Raw genomic sequence first — 21298 nt, forward strand, 5'->3', positions numbered from 1 at the left:
ATGTACTGGGCCAAGTTCTATGGGACAGTAAGAGTGAACTCAGAGCCAGCTCTTGAAGGAAGGAACTCTTGTGGCAGCCTTGCTACTTCAGCCATTACAGTTGTTGGCTAACTGGATCGCATGAGACCAGGCTTGCCTTTCTCCAGCCCTTTCTAAAGCCTGCTCATATTTATAGTGATGGACAGAGATGTTTCTCCATCCAGCTGTTCAAACAAGCACCTCTACAGCTCAGAAAAAGATCCTGGGCCCTTAGGGATCTGGAGATATAGCTGAAAACTGCCATAGCGTACAGTCATTTTCTTTATCTAATTCAGTATTGCATTTGCTCCACAACCCAGCCCCATGCAATGTTACTAAAGTTAACAGCTCCCGCCGAGGAATGGACTAACAACACAGTAGGATGAATCTTGTTGCTTCTGTGACTTCACACCCAGACAGCAGCAGGCTGAAAGTACCCCAAGACTGGCAGTCACTAAGGACAAGACACACAAACACTGAGCACACAAAGTTCCCGGCTTCACTCCAACTCCATCTTCTATAGCAACAAAGTAATAACACAGTGGTCACGCCAAAATACAACAGAAATTCTCCACTGCTTCTACACACACACACACACACACACACACACACACACACACACACACACGCACGCACACACACGTTTGTTCATGTTCCCATGTTCCGTGGCACTCCTTTTCCCCTGCCTGCAATTCTTCTCCCTTTCAGTCTGACAACCAGAAAGCTCCCACTGGTTTCATGCAAGTGTTGCCTCTTCTAAGATGCTGCCCTAACTATTCAAAGAGTTAACCAAGCTTCTGGGGACTCCTTCCTATATATACATGGCGTTACTCTGTCTTACCCCAGAAATACTGACCTGGTTTTTTGTTTTTTGTTTTTTATTTTGTCTTTGTCTGGTCCTCTCTTTCCCACTAAGCTTTGAGTTTATTCTTAAGGTCAGCAACCTCATTTTATTCATCCTTTATATATAAGCATGGCAAATTGTGGTGTTTAACATAATACTTTCCAACTAAATAAGCAGAGAGATGAATACAGACCAGTCCCTAAGTCCCTCATAGAGAGCTATATCCTCCTAACATGCTTTAATTTACTTTTTAAATTTCCTTTATTACTGTTTGTAGCTTGCTTACTGACACATTCTAACACCAAGAGCAATGCCTGGCACATTAGCAGGCACTCAGCATTTTTCAAATAAATGAATACAAAAAATAAAATTAGTTATCAGAGACCCATCCTGAGAAGATTATTCAATATAAAATATGACTTTGTGAGCCGGGCATGGTGGCTCATGCCTTCAATCCCAGCACTTGAGAGGCAGAGGCAGGTGGGTTGAGGCGAGCCTGGTCTACAAAGCAAGTCCAGGACAGCCAAGGCTACACAGAGAAACCCTGTCTCAAAAAACAAAACAAAACAAACAACAACAAAATGCCTTTTTTTTTTTTAGAAAATAAGAAATAACAACATGGTTGGTAATGGCAGTAAATAATAGTATTTTTATAAGTTCCAGAGGAAAGATATGATTACTATTAAAACTCTAGATATAGAGTAGGAAAGATGGCTCAGTAGTTAAGATCACTTGCTAGCGTTACAGATGGCACAGATTCAGTTCCCAGTACCCAACTATCTGTAACTCAATATTCAGAGAACTGATGCCATTTCTGGCACACCATGCAGACAAAACAAATTTTAAAATAATTCAAAATATAACTTGGTCACAGTGATGTCCCTTTAATCCTAGCACTCAGGGACAGAAGAGAGGATTTCTTATTCAAGGCCAGTCAAGGCTGTATAGCAAGATCTTGTCTCAAAAAAAAAAAAAAAAAAATATATATATATATATATATATAGAATATAGATAGGTAGATAGATAGATAGATAGATGTGAAACTTACAGTTTTACATCTATAATAGAGTATGTATAATTGGCTTTCAGAACATTTATAAACTTTCTTACCCATCCTTGGTTTGATCAGCTACTCCTGCCAAGAGCTGCACGATCTTTGGGTTGCTGTTCGGATCATTGTACAGGCCAAGATAGCGCTGAACAAAGTCTTCTGGGGTCATGTAATGTTCCCCATCCACCTCCGTGCTGGCATACTGGAAGATAAGTGAATAAGGCACATTGAAAACATAGCATGTTTCACTTTCACCGTTATCTGGTAGCTAACAGTTGTGTGGGGGTAACGGAAACCAAAGGACAGTTTTGAAATCAAAATAAGGATGACGAATGTAGGCAGTGTCCACTGGATACTGAAAGTGTAGAGCAGTTGAGACCACAGTAAAGAAGCAATGCGTGGGCAACACTGATGAGCCCTGAAAATCTGCTGGGTGAAATGAGCCATAGTGTAGGATCCCATCTATATAAAATGTCCACAAAAGCAAGTCCCTGGATAAAACACAGAATTATGACTGCCAGGACCTGGGAAAGGGAGACAGGAGCTAACCACTCAATGAGTGTGGGATTTCCTCTCAGAGAATGTTCTGGAATTACATAATGGTGAAGGTCAGACATTATAAATGTTTAAAATAGATCCGCTAAGTAGTACACGTGATCACAACAAGAACGTTTATATTATGTGGAGTATCATATCTCAATTAAAAACACATGAGGCGGGGCAGGAATGGTTCTGGGGTTAAGAGCACTGGTTGCTCTTCCAGAAGACCTGGATTCAGTTCCAAGCACCCACATGGCAGCTGACAGCAGTCTGAAACTCCAGTTCCAGAGGACCTATCGCCCTCTTCTGGCCTTCTAGGGCACTGCAACCATGTGGTACACAGACAAACTTGCAGGCAAAACGCCCACACACAAAAAAATAAAAATAATTTTTTGTTTGTTTTGTTGGTTTGGTTTGGTCTTTTGAGACAGGGCTTCTCTGTGTATCCCTGGCTGTCCTGTAACTCACTTTGTAGATCAGGCTGGCCTGGAACTCACAAAGAATGGGCCTGCCTCTGATTCCCTGAGTGCTAGGATTAAAGGTGTGCACCACTACACCTGGCAATAAACAAATGCTTAAAAATAAATAAGTAAACAAAATACACAAGGGCTGACACGATGACTCAGTAGGTGAAGCCACATCCTAACAAGACTGACAATCTGGCCAGCCATGGCTGTGCAACGCCTTTAGTCCCAGCTCCCTGGGAAGCAGAGGCAGGAGGCAGGCATATGGCTATGAGTTCGAGGCCAGCCTAGTCTACTAGGCAAGTCCAGAACAGCCAAGGCTACACAGAGAAACCCTGCCTCCCAAAACCAAAAAAAAAAAAAAAAAAAGAAAGAAAGAAAAAGAAAAAAAGACAGTTCGATTCTTTTACCATGTGGGTCCCACATATCAAACTCAGGTCCTGGAGCTTGGAAGGTAGTATGTTTTCACCAGCTCTACTCTCAAGCTGGCCCCAGTAGAACTTTTTTTATTTTTTTAAAGAGTGAACTAAATCGAAGAGAGATGTAGCATCCAGAGGTGGGTGGTGCTTGGTGCTGCAGCCCTGGAGATGACCTACTCTAGATCAGAGCAGAGAGCTGCAGAAAGCAAAACCAACAGGGAAAACCAAAGCCCAGATTGCCCTGGGCACAGACTGAGGAAGAAAGGGATGCTGGGAAGAATGCAGTTCTGCTCAAATGCCACTTCCTCACGGAGACTCCACTTTATCACAACTCTCCACATGTGGCCTTGTGTCTGTCTACATCCCCCAACCCCACACCCTTTCGTAGCTGTTTTTCCCTTTCATGCCTGTCCCTTTCCAGCACCGCACTTCACCGTCTCCCACCTAAAACATCAGAGGAAAAGCTTTGTCTACCGTGTTCCCTAAGATGCCCCCAGCAGCAAACACTGCCTGGCACATAGTCGGCACTCAAAAACCAAACCAAAACAAAAACCAAACCCAAACCCAAACCCATTAAATTAATGAATCAGTAGTAGATATACAAATAAAAAACAAATAAAGATTTGATACTCTTTAGCTCTGAAAATGTATTTTCCTCAGACAAAATAGGAAATATCAAAGTCGGTGGCTTGAGCTGGCACAGTGGGGCATTCACACCTGTAATCCCCAACACTTAGGAGGCTGAGGCAGGAGGATCCTAAGTGTTTGAGACCAGCCTGGATCTGGTAAAGGCCCTCACCACGAAGCCTGACAAGCTGAGAGTTCAATCCCTCGCGCCCACACGGTGGCAGCTGTCTTCTGACCCCAAGTACACTGTGCTTGCATGCTACACGCATGAGTGAACGGGCACACGAGCACAATAAATAAAATACAGCTAAAAAAAAAAAAGCAGGGCAGTAGGTGGCACACCTCTTTAATTCCAGCACTTGGGAGGCAGAGGCAGGTGGGTCTCTGTGAGTTCGAGGCCAGCCTGGCTGGTCTACAGAGCCAGTTCCAGGACAGCCAGGGCTACAGAAAGAAATGCTGTGTCAATAAACAAATAAGCAAGCCCGGCAGGGTAGCACACCTGAAATCCCAGCACTGGGGGAGGTAGAGGCAGAAACAGGAAAATCAACCTTAGTTCAAGGCCAGCCGGGTCTATATAACAAGATCCTGTCTCAAACCAACAACCAAAAAAAAAGCACAACTTAGTTGAAAATAAACAATATCTGCAGTCAGGATAATGTTGATACTTCATAATAGTGAATAATCATAGTGAAACATTCTAACTGTATTGAGACGAGCAGAGGAGAAACCTGAAAGTATTCTAAGGAAGCTTGCCTAGGCAGCACACGAAGCCCTGGCCTCAGCCCCTAGTGTGGAAGCAAAGGGAAAAGCCTATAAACATTAGCAAAAAGATACAAAAGGGCTGGTCGCAGTGGTGCACGCCTGCAATCCCAGGACTAGGGGAGACAGAGGTAGACAGATATCTGTGAGTTCGAGGCCTGCCTGGTCTACAAAGCAAGTCCAGAACAGCAAGTCTACACAAAGAAACCCTGTCCCAAAAAACGAGACAAAACAAAACAAACATACGTATATATATGGAAATACCAAAATAAATAGCTAAAAGGTCACGCAGTTGCCTCAGGGGAGTGAGATGAACAGGAGGATCAGCACAAAGGATTGTTGGTTTGCTCTTGGGTTAACTTATGAACTGAGAAAACCAAGCCGTTAGTTCTTTCAACCAGGAGGGAATTTAAACCAGAAATACTTCCTTTGTCTTATTCCGAAGACATGAGAGGTCACAGCAGGTGCTGTGTCAACTTGGAAAAGGAGGCTAAGGTGAGCCTTTTCACTGCTGCTCTATGAAAAGCACTTGAGAAGCCCTGGCTAGAAATGAATCATGCCCTGGCCGCGTGACTCCAGGAGCTGGTCCTGAGGAGTCTCATGCTTTCACCCTGGCTCTACTACAGATCAGCTCACGTGAATCCTCAGACAAGCTCTTTCTTTTCCTAGGACTCCAGATCATGCACACTTCCATGCGATGAAGATAAAGCAAATCTTTGATATATTGAAAGAGTGGGTCTATAAGCAAAGCAAAGGATCAAAAACAAACAAACAAAAAAAGCAAGCCGGGGCTGGAGAAACGGCTCAGCATAAAAGCATGGTACAGCTCCTGCAGAGGACCTGAGCTCAGGTGGCTCACAAATGCCTGTCACTCTAGCTCCAGAGGCATCCAAAGCTTCTTGCCGCCTCAGACACTCACGTTCACAAATACACACACACACACACACATATACCATGTGCGTGCACACACACACACACACACACACACACACACACACACACACACACGCACAGTTGAAAATAATAAAAATCAACCTTTAAAAAAGAGCAAACTGGGGGCTGGAGAAATGGCCCAGAGGTTGCCAGCACTGACTGCTCCTCCAGAGGTCCTGAGTTCAATTCCCAGCAACCACATGGTGGCTCACAACCATCTGTAACGTGATCTGATGCCTTCTTCTGGCCTGCAGGTGTACATGCAGGAAGAGCACTGTATACATAATAATAAAATAAATCTTTAAAAAAATAAATATATGTGATATAATCTTAAAAAAAAAAAAGAGCAAACTGTAAGCCGGGCATGGTGGCACATGCCTTTAATCCCAGCACTCAGGAGGCAGAGGATCTCTGTGAGTTCGAGGCCAGCCTGGTCTACGAAGTAATTCCAGGACAGCCAAGGCTACACAAAGAAACCCTGTCTCAAAAAACCAAAAAAAAAAAAAAAAAAAAAAAAGCAAACTGTTTGAGATGTTAGCAATATCAGTACATGAATTCTGGATGCTGATAGTAGGAAGTGTATTCTGCCAACTCTTGCATGCACTCGTTCCCTTGTTCGCTCTTCAGCACTTCGCTTAGTAGGACATGTGGATTGTGTTTTATTTTGGATTTGGTTTTGTGACAGGGTCTCCTATATTCTGGGCTGGCCTCAAACTCACTGTTGTGACCTTGAACTGCTGAGCCTCCTACCTCCACCCCCACCCCCACCCCTACCCCAGTTCTGGGGTTGCATGCATGAGCTACCATGCTGAACTGGAGATCAAACCCGAGCTTAAGGCAACAGCTGGGCAAGCACTCGGCCCAGCTACATCCTCGGCCCCTGGACAGGTTTTCTGCAGGGCGCAAAAAGGCCAGGCAGGAGCAGAGAGAGGCGCAGCGGTCGTGTGGACACAGGCAGTGGCCAGGGAGGTCAATACAAAGCAATCTGATAGCAGAACTTAAGGGAGCCTGACATGTCAGCCACCAACTGGGGCATGACTGCCAAAAAGGGCGCAAGCGAGGGCGTAAGAAGTGCGCTGTGGGAGAAAGCAAAGGGGTGGCCACTCTAAGGGGAGGTGGGATATGTGGGAGGAGAGAGACCCCAATATCTGATTTCAACCTGGGGGGATAATTGTAGAAACGAGAGGAGAAAAAAAATCTTTGTTTGTCTCTTTCTGGGAGAGGGATTAATTGGAGAGAGAAATAGTAATAAGGAGAGTGTGAGGCTGCGGGTGGGTGTGGTCCACTGGTACAGCATCTGCACAGCCTGAAGGAGGCCCTGGGTTTGATTCCTAAATCACCAAAAAGGGGCGGGGCATGGAATGGACACTGTTGTCCTGTCTTAAGCGCCGTAGCTGTGTGTTCTCTCTTCCTGTTTAAGGAAGACAAAAAGAGAAGAGCATGAGAGGGTAGACAGGAGGTGGGTAGCTCGGGAGAGAGCTCAGGGGTAGGAAAGCTCGCTATGCTAGTATGAGGCCCGAGTTCAGATTCCTAGCACTCATGTAAAAAGCCAAGGGTGACCATGCAAGGGTCTGCAGCCACAGCACTTGGGAGGCAGGAGGATTGCTGGGACTTGTTTGCGGCCAGTCCACCTCCAGGTTCAGTAAGAGGTGGCACACATGGGTTCTTGCACACACATCCCCACTCCTGCCCACCGTGAACATACACCACACTCACAAATAAGGAGAAAGAAAAAGGATGGATGAGTCAATACACACTGAGTACCCCAAAATGCCTGGGAGCAGAGGGGGTGTTTTTGTTTGTTTGTTTTTGAGACAGGGTTTCTTGATATAGCCTTGGCTGCCCCAGAACTCATTCTGTAAACCAGGCTGGCCTCGAACTCACAGAGATCCGCCTGCCTCTGCCTCCCAAATGCTAGGATTAAAGGCGAGCGCCACCACCTGGCAACCGGAAGTATTTTTAATTTCAGATTATTTTTAGAATACTTGCATTACTAATAGGAAATCTTTTTACTGCTATTGCTTTTGTTGGTTTGCTTGATTTGGGGGTGGGGGCAGGGTCTCAGGGAGTCTAGGCTGGTCTCAAACTCACTATATAGCAAAAAATGGTCTTGAATTGTTCCTCTTGCCTCGGCCTCACTCAAATGCTGGGATTACAGGCACTACCACACCTCGCTCCTTAAAGTGATATCTAAATGCAAAGTTCCATTGCCTCATGCATACTCTCGTGGTTGAAATGAGAAATGTTCCCAATAGTCTGGGGCATTTGGACACTTGGTCCCTTGTTGGTGGCTGTCTGTGGGGGTACGGTGGTGCAGCCTTGCTGGAGGAAGCATGTCACTGGGGCCAGACTTGAGAAAGTAAAAGCTGGGGCTGTGGAGATGGCTCAGAGGTTAAGAGCACCAGCTGCTCTTCCAAAGGTCCTGAGTTCAATTCCCAGCAACCACAGGGTGGCTCACGAGCACCTGTAATGAGATCTGGTGCCTTCTCGTGGTGGGCAGGCACACATGAGGGTAGACTACTGTATATACAATAATAAATAAATCTTTTTTTTTTTTTAAGAAATTAAAAGCTTCACACCACTTCCTGTTCTCTCTCTATGCTTTCTGTTTGTGTTCGAAGATTTGAGCTCTCAACTTCCGGCTCCTGGTGCCAAGCCTGTTGCTTGCTGCCACACCTCCCTGCCCGGTTCCTCTAGAACCATAAGCCCAAGTAAATAAACACTTTCTTCTACAAGCTACTTAGTCATGGTGTTTCATCCCAGCAACAGAAAAGTAATACACACACCTTTCTATACGCGGCCTGAAAGTGACTTTAGTACCTTTTTTTCCCCCAGTGTGCCTGTATGTTTGATCTCAATCCATTATATAGAGTCTGGTACAGAACTTTCTGCATATATCATCAAATTACTACTCAAAAACTTGGATTTGGCCGGGCGTGGTGGCGCACGCTGTTAATCCCAGGACTCGGGAGGCAGAGGCAGGCGGATGGCTGTAAGTTCTAGGCCAGCCTGGTGTATAGAGCAAGTCTAGGATAGCCAAGGCTACACAGAGAGACCCTGTCTCGAAAAACCAAAAACCAAACCAAACCAAAACAACAAACAAACGAAAAGCTTGGATAGGGTTCGCTTTACAACCGTGCGGAAGCCACCTTCTCAAGAGCAAGGAGTGAACGAGAACACAAGTCAGGTTGTCAGCAACAACCTGCAGATGGAGGTGCGTGATCTCCAGGGCCTGTGCCTGGCTGCCAGGGCAAGCACACTGTCTATCCAGGACACACAGTGAAAGTGCGAGGCACCCAGGGAGTCCCCAGGATCCCCTTGACTTTAAAACCCAGGACACAGCAGCCAACAAGGAAAACAAATGCTTTGGTTGCCATGCGCTGACACAGACCTTGCCAGTACCTACGGTTATAAATGACACCCGAGAACAACTGCCCCTCAGGTGCTCTTCCCCGCCTCTCGCAGTGTGCTTTAACTTGATTTTAACTGAAAGATAGAGTGTGTAGCTGAAGGGGGTGGGGGGGGGACACCCTAAGTCTTCTCATCTTCAGGGAGTCAGTACTTGACTTCTACAGAAAGCAGTGAACTAATTAACCTGTTAAATTAGAGGCAATTACTTGGCAATGTCAGGAAGCCTGTTGCCTGTACAGACAGAACCAAAGAGAGTTCTGAATGGAAAGTAGGAGCTACCCGGAGTTGGTTAAAATGCTAAAACGAATTAGATATTCTACCAAGAATATCTCAAAAACAGGCACCTCAAAAACAGGTGATACTAAGGCCGTGGAGGCGACCTGCCATGGGAGAGCGCACCTAGAAAGATCAGTGCCCAGCTCCAGGCCGGCAAAACACACACACACACACACACACACACACACACACACACACACACACACACAAACACACACACCTCTTCTTTCACATTCATTTATTTACATGTGAAAGAGTGCGCACATGCCACGGCACATATGTGGAAGGCAGAGGACAACTTCCGGGAATGGGTTCCTTGCTTCCACCATGTGAATCCCAGAGGTCAAATTTGGCTCATCAGGCGTGACACAGGCAGACACAGTTAAAAATCTGAGCCACCTCACCAGACCTGTACACACGCTGTGTTTAAACCCAAAGTACTTTAAAAATAGCTTGTAAAATAAGTATGACCCATTCATTTTAAATAATTTCCTTTTAATGTTTCTCTTAATTGGCTGCTAATAATAGAGTTGAATTTGGGTCATTTTTTTTTTTCCGGTTTTTTGAGGCAGGGTCTCATGTAGCCCAGGCCGGCCTTGGACAAGCTATGTTGCTAAATACGACCTTGAACTCCTCGATCTTCCAGTCTCCAATTTCCAAGTGGTGAGGCTGCACACAGGCACCTCTAGACCCAGCCTGCTGATAAGGCTGTACCCAGATTTTTATTTATTTACTTATTTATTTACTTTTAGGAAGTAAAGATAGCTTGTAGTGGTGCTTAATTTTAGGCCTCCCATTAGGGATCCTGAGGCCAGCCTGAGCTATACAGAAAGTAAGATTCTGTCTCAAACAGAACAGAAATTTAAACCAGGTGTGATGGCGCACACCTTTAATCCCAGCACTCGGGAGGCAGAGGCAGGCAGATCTCTGTGAGTTCGAGACTAGCCTGGTCTACAGAGGGAGTCCAAGACAGCCAGGGCTACACAGAGAAACCCTGTCTTGGGGGGGAAAAAGCATGTGCTACTCTTCCAGAGGACTGGAGTTCAGTCCCCAGGACCCATGTCAGGCAGCCACAGCCTGTAACTCCAGCTCCACTGAATCCTATGCTAACTTCTGGCCTCTAAGGGCACAGCACTCATGTGTACATACACATGATTTAAACCCTTAAGTAAAGCTTGGAGTCTTTCTTTTTTTTTTTTTTTAAGATTTATGTATTTATTATGTATACAGCATTCTTCCTGCAGGCCAGAAGAGATGGTTGTAAGCCACCATATGGTTACTGGGAATTGAACTCATGACCTTTGGAAGAGCAGTCAGTGCTCTTAACCTCTGAGCCATCTCTCCAGCCCCCAGCTTGGAGACTTTCAAATTAACATTATGCTAAAGATTTAATAGCCTGAGACATTTAATAGTTTTAGAACATCTTTCCCATTTTTCCCTATTATTTCAAAGGGTAACCTAAAATAACTTGAAATAAATTTGAATATTATTCCCTTATGCCAAATAACTTTAGAGTTAATCATCTGCCATTTTAACAACGTCTCTTAAGCCGTTGCAAATCCTTGCTGGGCAAGAAGTCAAGGGCACATGAAAGACACTGACGGGGAGACGCTGACAAAAATAAGTGATCCAATTTCGAGATTAAATTTTTTCAGCCCAACTCAAGCGTGTGGAATGCAAATGGGCACACAGCTTCCAACACTTTCAGAAACATTTACGTTTACCCACAGTATAGTTCACATGTGCTCGAGAAGGCCTTGGCTGTGTGAGGCATGAAAAACAAAACAGACCTTATGAAGGCTTGGAGCCCTCATACACGTCATCAGAATCACATATTAAAATCGGCAGGGTTGTATATACAAAAGCATGTTGTAATTACACGGAGCTATCTGTGGCTGAAGGGGAGAAGATCATGTAACCCAGAAACGTTTGGATTTTTGAAGCCAAAAGATGAATACATCAAGACCTCACCTGACTGCTGTGAACCGGGTAGGAGCAACTCCCTGGCAATTTGCTAATGTTAACCTTAAGTGACCTTTCAAATACATGGCATCTACCTTACAAGCTAACCGTGTTAATTATAGCTTACTATGCACTCACACAGCTCTAAATTTCTGCTAAGGAAGGAAAAGGGATTATCTCAAAAATTCATAACTGGAACGAATTTTTTAAAGACTAAAAATGATAAAATTTAACCTGAATGGTGTAAGTTTAAAAATAGATTCATTGGTGGTTTTGATTCAAAATCATCAGTGTGTCTGTATATATACGTAAACATACATACACATATTTATTACTTATTTATTTATATTTTTTTGGTTTTTCAAGACAGGGTTTCTCTGTGTAGCCTTGGCTGTCCTGGACTCACTTTGTAGACCAGGCTGGCCTTGAACTCACAGCGATCTGCCTGCTTCTACCTCCTGAGTGCTGGGATTAAAGACTTGCGCCACCACATCCGGCTCCTATTTATTTATTTCAATGCTGGACTCATGCCTGTAACATTAGCACTCAGGAAGGCTGAGGCACACACACTGCCACAAGTCTGAGACCAGCCTGAGTTAAATAGCAAGCTCAAGGTCAGTGTAGGGTCCTGAGTAAGACTCTGGCTCAAACAAACAAACAAATAAGTAAATAAATTACAAAAATGAAAACGGAGACGTTAAGAACACTTATGGCCCTTCTAGAGATCAGTTTCTAGCACCTTGTCAAGCAGTGGGAACCACCCCTAACTTGAGCTCCAGTGAGTCTGACGCCCTCTTCTGGCCGCTGTTGGTAACTACATATACATGCATGTAATCCTGTACAGACATGTATATGTAATTACACAGTCATAAATTAAATATAATTATATAAATAATGTAAAATAAAAAATATTTGTAACATTGTGACTTACAACTTTAAATAGAAAACCAAATATATATGTATGTGTGTATGTTTGGTTGGTTTTTTGTTTTCGGTTTTTTTTTGTTTTTGTTTTTGTTTTTTTGAGACAAGGTCTCACTGTGTAGCTCTGGCTATCCTGGGTCTCACTATGTAGACCTGGCTGGCCTTGAACTCAGAGATTATATAATGTAACAAGATCAAACTTTTTTTTAAAAGTATGCTTATGAAATCTGAGGTCACATATCTAGAAAAACTACTTTTTAAGCCAAAAATCTGTGGAAATCAAATCTTTTTGTGTTATTGTACATTCATCATAAGCCCGTGCTGGGCACTATGCCTGACAGCTCATGCCTAAACAGATGGGTGTCATTGCAGGTGAGTGAGACACACCACAGTGTTAGGAAGGGTGGCCTGTGGGACAGTAAAACCAGAGTCAGAAACTGGGGCCCTGAACCCCAGGCCAGTAACTCACTGAGGACCTCTTGGGAGGAAAAAACCAGCTCAGTTGGGTACCATGGCACCTGTCACTACAGCTTCGTGGGAGGCTAAGACAGAAGAATCACTTGAGAATGGCCTGGCAGCACCGGTAGACTCCACCTGTAAATAAACGAATGTCACACTGCTTCTTCCCGTTTCCTGACTACTTACAGCTGGCAGCACCGGTAGACTCCACCTGTAAATAAGCGAATGTCACACTGCTTCTTTCCGTTTCCTGACTACTTACAAGCAAAATAGCTGGGCCTGCTGTTGGGAGGAAAAAAGATCTTTAATACCAAAAAAACTGCTTGGAGCTAAAAAGACACGAGTGTTGAAATCAACATTCTAAAATGCTTGGATGCCAGGGGTGATGGTCCACACCTTTAAATCCTAACATTCGGGAGGCAGGCAGATTTCTGAGTTCAAGGTCAGCCTGGTCTACAGAGCAAGTTCCAGGACAGCTAGGACTACACAGAGAGCCTATCTCAAAAAACAATGAACAAAACAAAACAAAGAAACAAACAAACAAAATCAGGGGGCTGGAGAGATGGCACAGCGGTTAGGAGCACTGGCTGCTCATCCAGAGGACCTGGGTTCAATTCCCAGCACCCACATGGCAGCTCACTACTGTCTGTAACTCCAGGTCCAGGGGGTCTGACACCCTCTCACAGACATACATGCAGGCAGAACACCAATGCACCTTAAAATAAACAACTTATATTCTAAAAGACAAGAGTAATGTTTGGAAACAGGAACGGGACAGCAGTACTTCCCTCCTTACTGAACTTCCCTGCCTTTCCCAATCATGAAGGAGTTTCTGTTTTTCGCCTCTCTCCAAGCCGAGGCTGCCCGGGGGAGTGAGAGGGTGAGAGGGTGAGGGGGGGGTGGGGGTGGGGTGGGGGGTGAGCGGGTGAGGGGGGGGGTGAGGGGGTGAGGGGGTGAGGGGGTGAGGGGGTGAGGGGGTGAGGGGGGTGGGGGCGGTGTCTGCCTGCCAGCAAGTCAGCTGCGCTGCCTCTAAGCAGCTCTCTCTGCATATTGGACACGCAGCTGTAGTGTGCGCAGTTTCTCCACTACCACGCCACCTGCGATGAACTAACATTTCAGATCTTAACATCCTCCCGGTTTCACTGTCGCCAGAGATGACAGTCACTGAGTTTGGTAACTGGAGCTAACTATCACACAGAGCATTGCTGTGTGGAAAAACGCGCTGCGTGGACAGGCGAGGAGGACATTCCGTACTGGCACAAGAGCTTAGAGCAGGAAACCAATCCTCCGGCCACCCTTAAGGCCCGTGTTTCCCACAGAAGCCAAATTTAGTCAGGAATTCACGCCCTTTCACTGCACACTTAGTCTGCACGAGGAGCAAAGACCACAACACACCTGACACACACACTTTGAACAACAGCGGGATGTGGGATTAACCTAATATGGATTCACTGTGGGAGGGCTGTAAACCTAGCTCTCCGAAGAACGGAAGTTTACAAAGTTTGGGCCCAGCCTTGACTACAGAACTTGACTAAGTTCCAGGAAAGCCAGATCAACACATCTTGTCTCAAAAACAAACAAAAGGGCCAAATTGGCTTTTTTAATTTTAAGAACGTCATTAAGGTTTCATTAAGTTAAAATACTTTTAAACAAAAATTCAGTGAGTAGCCGGGCGTGGTGGCGCACATCTTTACTCCCAGCACTGGGGAGGCAGAGGCAGGTGGAGCTCTGTGAGTTCGAGGCCAGCCTGGTCTACAGAGTCCAGGACAGCCAAGGCTACACAGAGAGACCCTGTCTTGAAAAACCAGGAAAAAAAAATAGACAAGAAGATTTCAAAATTGGGCTTGCAAGATGGCTCAACGGGGAAAGGAGCTTACCACCTGACGATGTAAGCCTAATGGCCTGAGTTCAAATCCCAGAACCCATGTGAAGGCGGACGGGGAGAGACAACGCCACAATGAAAAATTAGATTAATGCTTTAAAAGGTTGTAGAGCTAAAATACATGCATGTTTTCTTTGTCTATTATAGCTAGTCCTACTGTGAGGTGGGACGAGGCGATTCCTCACAGATGAGCCTTGTAAGTACTGAAATCGACTCGTGCTAACACTTCCAAAAATGATTTTCTCTTCAAAATGAGCAGAAACCTTGGAAATAAAATAATGACCTCAGAGAATCCAATAACTGGAACCAGGAAGCTTCCCAGGGGAGATTAAGTTGAATAATTAATTTGTATTGTTCTTTAAATAAATATTCCAATCTCTAGTACTAAGTAACCATGGGCACATTCAAGGAGACTATATGTTTATAAGCCTGGATGAATTGTGTCTCTTTGCATATCCAATTAAGGTACAGTTCCTAGGGAGATAGAGTACCTTGACGTTGTTAAGGTTTGATTTAAGACCCACATTCTGCCACAGATCTTAAATAGATCTCACTTTGTTTTGTTTTGTTTTTTCAAAACAGGGCTTCTCTGTATAACCTTGGCTGTCCTGGAAGTCACTCCACAGACCAGACTGGCCTCAAACTCATGGAGATCCACCTGCCTCTCTCTGCCTTCCAAGTGCTGAGGTTAAAGATGTGATCCAACATTACCTAGCTATAAGTTTTATTTTTATTTGGGTGGGTGAGTGTGTGCTCCTGTGGGTTCGAACCACCCAACAGGTGCTTGGGAAACAAACTCATTCCCTACACAGCAGCAGTAAGTGCACTTAACCACAGAGCCACCTCTCTAGCCCCAACAAAAAGATTTTTTTTTTTTAAGCAGAAAGTAACAGTGACTCTGAACTAACTAACGGTTTATAATTAAGCCATTATTGCTTTTTGGGTCTGACTAAGTAACTGATAGTTCAGGAGGAAACAGCTGCTGCCTACCACAGACTCAGATCTCCCCGCCTCAGACCGTGACCATAAATCGTCTCAGAACTGTCGAGGGGAATTACCACTGAGGTTGATACATCTGCGCTCAGGGCCTCGTGAAGACATTTGGATGCATGTCTTAAGAGTGGACCTGATTACTCACACAGGATGATTGTCTTAGCTGGGGTTTCTATTGTGATAATGAAAACCTCATGACCAAAAAGCAAGTTGGGGAGGCAAGGGTTTATTTGATTTACGCCTCCAGATCATAGTCCATCACTGAAGGAAGCCAGGACTGGAACTCAAACAAGGCAGGAACCTTGAGGCAGGAGCTGATGCAGAGGCCATGGAGGGGCACTGCTTACTGGCTTGCTTAGCCTGCTTTCTTAGAGAACCCAGGACCATCAGCCCAGGGATATCACCTCCTACAATGGGCTGGACCCTCCCCCTTTGACCGCTAATTGAGAAAATGCCCTACAGCTAGATCTTTTGTTTTGTTTTTATTTTGTTTTGTTTTGTTTTGTTTTCCCAAACAGGGTTTCTCTGTGTAGCCTTGGTTGTCCTGGACTTGCTTTGTAGACGAGGCTGGCCTCGAACTCATAGCGATCCTCCTACCTCTGCCTCCAGAAAACTGGGATTAAAGGCGTGCGCCACCACATCTGGCTCCTACAGCTGGATCTTACAGAGGCCTTCCTCAGCTGAGGTTCCTGTCTCTCTGACGACTCCAGCGTGTGTCAAGTTGACACAAAACCAGCCAGTACAACGACAAACACATGTTAACAGCTGAGTCACTTTATTAGTTTCAGCACAGTTATCCAGACGGAGGACTTAAGATAGTATTCAAGGGGGAAGGGCGTCTTGCTGTCTATGCAGAGCTGGAACAAGGCACTAAGGCTTGATTTGTTCTTAGTGAATCAGGCAGTCTTTAGCAATCACCTCAATTACTCTTTACAGCACCTGCCTGTACTGAGTGTAACAGCCCTCAGACAGAAAATAGACTCCAAAGGCAACACAAACACCTAAGGCACATTTACAAAGGGTCAAATGAGGATTCGAACCCATGTTGGAAGCCAGGCGTGGTGGTCAGTGCCTGTAGCCCAACACATTGGAGTGTGAGAAAGGAGGATTCCTAGTTCAAGACCGGTGAGTCTCTACAAACAGAACAAGTCCAAACCAAACAAACACACAAGACGTTAAAGAGCAAAGCAAACCATGCAGCCTACGAAGCCTACGTTAGCTTCCACTGGATTCCTGCACGTTTGTATCCTGTTCAAGCAGTTGTAAGAGCACTGCTGACAGACAGAAGGAAACTGGACTCAGAGAATCAAGATTCTGCTCAAAGCAGCCATCCACAAGGAAGCGCAAACGTAGAAAAACCAGTTTACCTATCAACGTGATCTGCTTAGTATGATCTGTTGAAATTATAATTTTAAATATTCCAAAGTGAAAGAGGGGGAAAAAAGGCTGCAACATTTCTATTTTGCTGCTAAAAAAACAAAACAAAACTCTAAATTATTCTGCATGGCCAAAACACAAAGGCCTGCTGGACTTGGCTCCTTCAGCCTCATCTCTCACTGGCCTCCTCACTCAGGGATGCTTCAGGCCCACTGGCTTCCTTCCTAGCTGTTGAACATAGTGAACCATTTCACACACCCTAGCCACACAGGTGTGCACGTCCATGCACTAGGAACGCTCTCCACCATGTCACCTTGAATTTCCGCTCAGTTCTTAACACCAACACACTGTTGGGAGCCTTCACTGACCTCTTGAAAATAGTGAAAAATGGTGGTACTTCCATCATCCTTTTTCTTTGTGTGTGTGTCGGGGGTGGGGTTTCGAGACAGGGTTTCTCTGTGTAGCCCTGGCTGTCCGGGACTAGTGTTGTAGACCAGGCTGGCCTCGAACTCTCGAACTCAGAGAGCCCTCTGCCTCTGCCCCACCCCCACCCCCCACAAGTGCTGGGATTAAAGGTGTGCGCCACCAGCTCCTGGCTTCATCCCTCCTTTTACTTCCTCGTTGTACTTGCCATCCCTGTAGTGATCTTTTTTGTGTGTGAGCTTTTTTTTTTAATGTCTGGGTCCATCCTAGATGCTGGGGATCCAAACTCAGGTCTTGATGTTTGTGTGGCAAGCACTTCGCTGGCTGCTACGTCCCCAACACCTTAAAGTCTCCCTTGTAACGCTATCGTGATGCACCTTCCACACCTGACAACCCACGCCCACGTCCCTTCTCAGCCTCCCTCCCAAAAATAAACAAACGCTATAGTACGTTAGCAAATACTTAGTGAGCCAAAGTTTCTTTCCCGTAAACATTTATGCCATTTCAAAACCCCAAGAAACTCATTTTTGCCTTACGTTATCGCCACCTTCCATTTATTCTTCAATCTAAAAATAACAAGACAGGGCTAGGCATGAGGTTGGATGGTACAGCACTTGCCCAGTATAAGCAAGATCTGGGGTTCAATGCACAAACAAACCAATAAATAAACAAGTAAATAAAATAAATAACATGTAAGACCAAAAAGCGCACTTTCATGTGTTATGTGACCTTCTTTGTCCATTGGTGCTAATGAAGAATAGGAATCAAAATAATATTTGAACTCTATACGACAGCAAACTTTGGCCCAACATACATAGTTGTGTGTTATATAGTCTCAATGTGTGTTGTATAGTCTCAGTGTGTGTTGTATAGTCTCAATGTGTGTTGTATAGTCTCAGTGTGTGTTGTATAGTCTCAATGTGTGTTGTATAGTCTCAATGTGTGTTGTATAGTCTCAATGTGTGTTGTATAATCTCAATGTGTGTTGCTCCCAGCATACACTGAACCAATAAATGAACACAGAAAGTCTACCACCTCAAAAAGAATTTAGAGATCTTTTTAAAACTGTAAAAATCTAGCCGGGCGCTGGTGGCACACACTTTTAATCCTAGCACTCGGGAGGCAGAGGCAGGCGGGTCGGCTGTGAGTTCGAGGCCAGCCTGGTCTACAAAGGGAGTCCAGGACAGCCAAGGCTACACAGAGAAACTCTGTCTCAAACAAAACAAAACAAAACAAAACAAAACAAAAAATGTAAAAATCTGTTGCAAGTCTACTTTGCCACAAAGCACTGAGAAGGCCAGCTCCTCTTTGGGACATTTGTCAGATTTGTAACAACAGCCTGTTGCATCCTTGCTGTCCCCAGCTCACCTGCCTCTTCTTACTTCTACTGTGCCTGTTCACTAATGCACCCTTCTGATGTAGAAGAACTGGGCTGATGATAGTGTGTGGGAGAGAAAGGTATAGGAAGAAAGAGAAAACTCAAGAAATAACAGTGATAAGGGGGCAACAGTAAGATCTTAGCTTGAGAACCGGCTGTAAAATCACAGCGCAGTTGAACAACTAAGAATCCATCTGCTGGGAGATCCATTTTCCTAGGCTCAGAAAGGCAGAATCCTAGAGAATATCATTTATTTTATTTTGTTTTTTTAGATTTATTTATTTACTTTATGGATGTGGATATTTTCCCTGCATGTATGTATGTGTACCTCATGCATGCTGTTGGGTACCCTGGAACTGAAGTTATCAATGTCTGTGAGGTACTATGTGCATGCTGGGAATCAACTGTAAGCCCTCTCTAAGAGGACCAAGCATTCAAAATTGCCGAGCCATCTCTCCAGACCCATATAGCTGGGGCTAGCTAACAGAAAACACACAGGTTAGAGATGTAGCTCAGTTAACAGAATGCTCGCCTACCATAAAAGCCTGGTTTTGAACCCTGCACCACATCACCCCTGAATGGTGGTACACACCCATAAATCCCAGCATTTGGGGAGTTAGAGGCAGGAAGATGAGATATTCAATGTTATTCTCAGCTACTCAGTGAACTGGAAGCTAGCCTGGGATTTATGAAAGCCTATCTCCAAAGAAGGAGGAGGAGGAGGAGGAGGAGGAGGAGGAGGAGGAGGAGGAGGGAAAGAAAAAGGAAACAAACAAACAAACAAAAACTCATCAAACTTTGAGAAGTCCTAAAGACCACAGGAAGCCTGGCATGGTGATGCACACCTTTTATCCCAGCCCTCGGGAGGCAGAGGCAGACAGATCTCTAAGTCTAGGCTAGTCTACAGAGTGAGTTCCAAGACAGCCAGGGCTATACAGAAAAATCCTGTCTCAAAAAACCAAATATTTTTTTGTTGTAAGCCTAGCCTTTAACATCTGAGCTCAGAGAGATGGCTCAGAGATTAAGAGCACTGGCTGCTCTTCCAAAGGTCCTGAGTTCAATTCCCAGCAACCACATAGTGGCTCATAACCATCTATAATGAGATCTGGTGCCCTCTTCTAGCATGTAGGTGTACATGCAGACAGAACATTATATATAATAAATAAAACTTTAAAAAATAAATAAATAACACATGGAAAGAAAAGGAATATTTCCCTATACTTGAGTTGATGTTTCTCTTTTTGAAGCCCTTCATGAATTCCACACATGACTCCACTACACACAGATGTGCCTGCACTTTCAAAAAGGAATTTTCTTTTTATTGTCTTGTATGACAAATGATTTTGTTGTTGCTTAAAGATTTGTGTTAGAGCTGGGTATGGCGGCGTATGCCTTTAGTCTCAGCATTCAGGAGGCAGAGGCAGGCAGATCTCTGTGAGTTAGAGGCCAGCTTGGTCTACAAAGAGAGTTCCAGGACAGCCAGGGCTTATTACATAGAGAAACCCTGTCTTGGAAAGTGAAAACAAACAAATTATGTGTATGGGCCTGAGTACATGGTACACCTGCAGGTGCAAGGACATGCAGGTGAAAGTTCGTGCAGGTGCAAGGACGTGAGGTTATTCACAGAAGCCAGAGGTCTCCTATTTCCTGGAGCTGGAGTTACCTGTGGTTGTAAGCTGCCTAATGTGAGAACTGAACACGGATCCTCTGCAAGAGCGGAAAGTGCTCTTACCCACCAAGCCATCTCTCCGATTTGTTTCATTGTTGGGTTTTTTGTTGTTGTTGTTTTGGCTTGGGTGTGTGTGTGTGTGTGTGTGTGTGTGTGTGTGTAGCCTATTTTGTTGTTGTTTTAAGGGGTTTATTGAGACAAAGTTTTTTTTTTTTCCATGTAGTTCAGGCTGGCCTGGAACTGGTGGGCCTCAGCCTCCTGAGTACCAAAGTATGGGTGTATATTGCTCTACTCGACTCTCCATTGTGCCCTAAAGTTCAAAATTAAATATTTCTCAGCTGTGGTGTGGTGGCTCATACCTTTGATTCGCCCACTTGGGAAGCAGTGGAAGAGGCAGGCAGATCTCTGTGAGTTCGAGGCCAACCTGGTCTACAGAGAGAGAGCCAGGACAGCCAAGACTACATAAAGAAACCCTGTGTAAAACAAAACAAAAAATTCCGGGTATGTATGTGTGCATGGGTAGTACCCACGCAGATGTGTTTGCTTGTATGTGGATGTGTAGGCCCCGAGTTAACATTGGGTTTCTGTTACCACTGCTCTGTAGTTTTGAAATAAGGCTCCTTGATGAACCCCGACTCTACTGCCTCAGTAAATGGATTACTACAGGATGTAGCTGCCATACCTGCTTGGCTTTTATGTGGGCTCTAGGCATCTCTGGTCCTCACCCTTGTGTGGCAAGCCTTTACCCACTTACCCATTTCCTCAGCCCTCTACAGACTTTCAAAGAGAACATTCAAATGATACTGAACTCAAATTTACATCAAGATCTTCCTCAAACCAGATTACACTAATGGAAGGAGAGATATTTTAACCTTTGACTTGTCCTTTT

The 21298-nt window shown here is 44.8% G+C and overlaps 1 protein-coding gene across 1 annotated transcript in view; it reads right to left on the reverse strand.

The window, feature by feature from the left end:
* Nucleotides 1–21298, reverse strand: part of SLC25A12 (solute carrier family 25 member 12) — a 100736-nt gene that overhangs the window by 73396 nt on the left and 6042 nt on the right. The window contains exon 3 of the mRNA XM_084799459.1: nucleotides 1973–2115. Within this exon, the coding sequence (XP_084655585.1) occupies nucleotides 1973–2115 (143 nt within the window). The remainder of the gene's footprint in view (nucleotides 1–1972; nucleotides 2116–21298) is intronic.

The sequence above is a fragment of the Acomys minous genome, assembly GCF_964271855.1.
Source record: "Acomys minous genome assembly, chromosome: 10".
Taxonomy (NCBI): domain Eukaryota; kingdom Metazoa; phylum Chordata; class Mammalia; order Rodentia; family Muridae; genus Acomys; species Acomys minous.